This window comes from Olea europaea, chromosome 4, assembly GCF_002742605.1.
Source record: "Olea europaea var. sylvestris chromosome 4, O_europaea_v1, whole genome shotgun sequence".
Classification (NCBI taxonomy): domain Eukaryota; kingdom Viridiplantae; phylum Streptophyta; class Magnoliopsida; order Lamiales; family Oleaceae; genus Olea; species Olea europaea.
Window position 1 is genome coordinate 15354442 of NC_036240.1, and position 4994 is coordinate 15359435.

General features: G+C 35.5%; 1 protein-coding gene across 1 annotated transcript; it reads left to right on the top strand.

Annotated features, from left to right (window-relative positions):
• Positions 1–740: 740 nt before the first annotated feature.
• On the top strand, positions 741–4409 carry LOC111393085. Its single transcript, XM_023018485.1, has 6 exons — positions 741–800; positions 2175–2541; positions 2767–2908; positions 3182–3373; positions 4006–4128; positions 4314–4409. Exons 2-6 carry the CDS (start codon positions 2336–2338, stop codon positions 4407–4409), a joined length of 759 nt encoding a protein of 252 aa, XP_022874253.1. The 5' UTR covers positions 741–800; positions 2175–2335.
• The last annotated feature ends 585 nt before the right edge of the window (positions 4410–4994 follow it).

A 4994-nucleotide genomic window follows, 5' to 3' on the forward strand; every position in this document is an offset into this window, starting at 1 on the left:
ATAGGACGTCTTTTTTCTCAACCGCATACCACCATTACCATATTTTCCCTAAGATCCTACTATAGCAATTCCTTTTGATTTGGCTGCGGCAATTGCCGTAGCATTTCACACAATTATAAAATTCTATAGTCCTATGGGAGCCATATGTGGTGTTGGTGTGGTTAAGGGATTCGGAAAGACCCTGTACATGACCAAGGGTGGTGGTGGTACTAATGTAGTAGCCGACGGTTACACCAAGGGTGATGCCCTAGGTGCTGAAATTGTTGGTACCTCTGTGCCCTTTAAAAAACTTCTTGGGTCTGAGGGAGGGACTACAACCCAACCCAATCCCCTCCCAAATCCGTCCCTAGTCTTGTGCTCGAGAAAAGCATTGGAAAGAACATGGTGCTCTTTATGGCAATGGTGCTAGAGTAGGCTGCGAACGAGCGGAGGTTGAAAAATGAAAATCGAATTGGAAATTTCAAATTGATTGAATAATTTCAACTGAAATGGCAGAATTGGTTGTATTTTGTATTTATAAATGGGTCATGAGTTTTGGGTAATCATGTTGGGCTAATGGGTTAATGGGCTAGTGGGTTTCGCTTGGTAGTTGGGCTGGAGCTTGGAGGGAATTAAAAGATAAAAAACATTTGGGCCGTAGGGTTGGGCCCAAAAGTTTAGTGCGGGCATGGACTCCATTGGGCTCTCCCCAGGTGGCGACGTTGGTCACGATGGTAAGTGGCAAAAGAATCGAGGACTGCTAAACTTCTTTGATGAGGAAGTACAGATAGACAGTGATGAAGAAGAGGAAGGCGAAAATGGTTAGGTTTTTTTCTTCTTTTTTTCTTCTTTTTTTTTTTTTTTGCGGTCTTATTTTATGTTATCAATTACTTAGTTTATTGATTTTGAGTTTTATAATCTGTTGAAAATTTTCGTTTGAGAAGAAAGTTCTGTGATTTAGTGAAAATTAAAGTGAATGAGGCAAACCTATAATTTTTTTATTATCAATTTGACAAATGAAACAAAAAAAGAAAGTTGAAATTTCTTACTTTAAAGGAAAAGCAATTATGACAAGTTTCAAGTTATTATAGTTGTTGTGGATAAAACTTGGGGGAAATTTTGCTCTGTGAATATGTCAAGTTCTTGTGAGTACATCGAAATTACCAGAGATTGGAGACTAGGAGTACTCCTAAAAATTTTGGCAGCTGCAGCTGAAGAGAAAGAAATACATTCATTTGAAATTGACCCTGCACAAGTAGGTTAATTAGTTCTGTCAAAATAATCTCCTATTTTCTTCATTTTTAATGTAGACAGCAGTTGTGATGATGATCTTTCATTTCATTTAATCTGGACTTTACTATGACTGGGCTTCAACATATATGTGTAATTGTTATTCCTTCAATGGACAATTCTAAGTGTACATAATTTGGTTTACCAAATCATTTACCTACTCTCACAAGCACGTGGACCCCGCGTGAATAAAATAATTCCAACATGTGGTCCCCACACCCCTATTGTAAGTGTATGTAAAACATTATGTAAAGAAAATTAGGTACATCTAGCATGGTCTTCCTTCAATGTGTGTATAGTATTCTGTGCATTGTCTTGGAAGCTAGGTCTAAAATATGTATATCCAATAGGTTTCTTTGGTTTGGATATATTTCTTCACTAAAGAATATTTAATGTCGTTACTTTTCAAGAAATAATTGGAACCATCTTCCTTTATGACACATCACGTGTCGAATTAACCCATTTGTACCATTTAAGACCAATAATTAACCCCCCAACCCCCCACCACCACAATATACATACACGTCATTTCTTAACTAATCATTTGACCAGCTAGCTTATTGATGTCATGTATATGCATATGTATAAATGCTATAGCTGGTCAGTATGAAACTCGATTGTGTACTGTTTTTTATATGGAAGATCAAGGCTTTCTGTCAGAATTTTGATAGCAGTGATTCTTCTTGTTTCTTTGGCAAATTTCTTAAAATCTTTCTGAATGTTGGTAGTGTATACTGTTTTTACAATTTCAGAAACTAAATTCTTCTTGGGTTGTTTGCTAAATTAATAATATATAATACAGCAAGCCAAAAATGAGAAATAATTGCTTGTTCTCTAAGTAACTTTCACAATATTGCCTAACTGATTAGCTGATCATATTCTATTAACTATTTATGTGTTTACAGGTTGAGAATGTTAAGCAACATTGTTTCCCTAATGTTCTGAATTATTCCATGCTGGAAGAGAATCACTTCAGTAACGACACTGTGAATTGCTTTTGATTTCTTTTTATCATTAGGGCTAGAGATACCTATTATTTCACACAATTATAAAATTCTATAGTCCTATGGGAGCCATATGTGGTGTTGGTGTGGTTAAGGGATTCGGAAAGACCCTGTACATGACCAAGGGTGGTGGTGGTACTAATGTAGTAGCCGACGGTTACACCAAGGGTGATGCCCTAGGTGCTGAAATTGTTGGTACCTCTGTGCTCGTTTACACGGTTTTCTCTGCTTCTGATGCCAAACATAGAGCCAGAGACACACACATTCCTGTAAGTACTACTCTTGTCTTTGTAGGCCTATTTCTCTTGACATTATTAATTAGACTTAAGCCAATATAAATCATTCTACATAATAGGTATGATTAAATGTGATTAAGTTTGAAAAAGAATTGTCTTCTATATCTGTAAGAATTGGTAAATCAAAACCTGATATTATTGATCATGAAAAAGTTTGATTAATTGGATTTCGTAATGCTATAATTCAATGGTTTTCAAATATTGGCCCCCTTGCCCATTAGGTTTGCTATGTTCTTGGTGCACTTGGCTACCATCCCTATTATCGATACAAGTATTAACCGTGCCAGAAGTCTTGGTGCAGCAAACATCTACAATAAAGAGCAGGCATGGGATGATCATGTAAGCTAAAAATTGAACTATATCTAAATACAATATAATCAGTATTCTACTATTGAAATATTTGTGATAAGGAACCACTACATGTCGTGTTAACTTTTACATGTGTAAAGGTTCGCATGGTAAAACAGAATAAATTTTTATGTTTTTCACTTACCACAGCCCTCTTTTATTTATTTTCATACAACTATGAATTTTTTTAAAAAAATTGACAAATGGGATGATAAGATTGGCTAAAGTTTGTTCTTGCTCTCATCTTGCTCTGATAATATGCAATGGATATTCTGGGTTGTACCATATGGTTTTGGTGGAAGAGGCGACAGGGGGAAATTTTGCTCTGTGAATATGTCAAGTTCTTGTGAGTACATCGAAATTACCAGAGATTGGAGACTAGGAGTACTCCTAAAAATTTTGGCAGCTGCAGCTGAAGAGAAAGAAATACATTCATTTGAAATTGACCCTGCACAAGTAGGTTAATTAGTTCTGTCAAAATAATCTCCTATTTTCTTCATTTTTAATGTAGACAGCAGTTGTGATGATGATCTTTCATTTCATTTAATCTGGACTTTACTATGACTGGGCTTCAACATATATGTGTAATTGTTATTCCTTCAATGGACAATTCTAAGTGTACATAATTTGGTTTACCAAATCATTTACCTACTCTCACAAGCACGTGGACCCCGCGTGAATAAAATAATTCCAACATGTGGTCCCCACACCCCTATTGTAAGTGTATGTAAAACATTATGTAAAGAAAATTAGGTACATCTAGCATGGTCTTCCTTCAATGTGTGTATAGTATTCTGTGCATTGTCTTGGAAGCTAGGTCTAAAATATGTATATCCAATAGGTTTCTTTGGTTTGGATATATTTCTTCACTAAAGAATATTTAATGTCGTTACTTTTCAAGAAATAATTGGAACCATCTTCCTTTATGACACATCACGTGTCGAATTAACCCATTTGTACCATTTAAGACCAATAATTAACCCCCCAACCCCCCACCACCACAATATACATACACGTCATTTCTTAACTAATCATTTGACCAGCTAGCTTATTGATGTCATGTATATGCATATGTATAAATGCTATAGCTGGTCAGTATGAAACTCGATTGTGTACTGTTTTTTATATGGAAGATCAAGGCTTTCTGTCAGAATTTTGATAGCAGTGATTCTTCTTGTTTCTTTGGCAAATTTCTTAAAATCTTTCTGAATGTTGGTAGTGTATACTGTTTTTACAATTTCAGAAACTAAATTCTTCTTGGGTTGTTTGCTAAATTAATAATATATAATACAGCAAGCCAAAAATGAGAAATAATTGCTTGTTCTCTAAGTAACTTTCACAATATTGCCTAACTGATTAGCTGATCATATTCTATTAACTATTTATGTGTTTACAGGTTGAGAATGTTAAGCAACATTGTTTCCCTAATGTTCTGAATTATTCCATGCTGGAAGAGAATCACTTCAGTAACGACACTGTGAATTGCTTTTGATTTCTTTTTATCATTAGGGCTAGAGATACCTATTGTTTCACACAATTATAAAATTCTATAGTCCAATGGGAGCCATATGTGGTGTTGGTGTGGTTAAGGGATTCGGAAAGACTCTGTACATGAACTAGGGTGGTGGTGGTACTAATGTAGTAGCCGACGGTTACACCAAGGGTGATGCCCTAGGTGCTGAAATTGTTGGTACCTCTGTGCTCGTTTACACGGTTTTCTCTGCTTCTGATGCCAAACATAGAGCCAGAGACACACACATTCCTGTAAGTACTACTCGTCTTTGTAGGCCTATTTCTCTTGACATTATTAATTAGACTTAAGCCAATATAAATCATTCTACATAATAGGTATGATTAAATGTGATTAAGTTTGAACAAGAATTGTCTTCTGTATCTGTAAGAATTGATAAAAACCTGATATTATTGATCATGAAAAAGTTTGATTAATTGGATTTCGTAATACTATAATTCAATGGTTTTCAAATATTGGTCCCCTTGCCCATTAGGTTTGCTGTGTTCTTGGCGCACTTGGCTACCATCCCTATTATCGATACAGGTATTAACCGTGCCAGAAGTC

Bases quoted from the DNA above. Each gene is read 5' to 3' on its own strand.
- LOC111393085 (XM_023018485.1), top strand. From the start codon at position 2,336: ATGGGAGCCATATGTGGTGTTGGTGTGGTTAAGGGATTCGGAAAGACC. The intron at 2,542-2,766 runs TGTAAGTACTAC...CAATGGTTTTCA, and splicing joins GCCAGAGACACACACATTCC to AATATTGGCCCCCTTGCCCA. The intron at 3,374-4,005 runs GTAGGTTAATTA...TAAATGCTATAG, and splicing joins TTGAAATTGACCCTGCACAA to CTGGTCAGTATGAAACTCGA.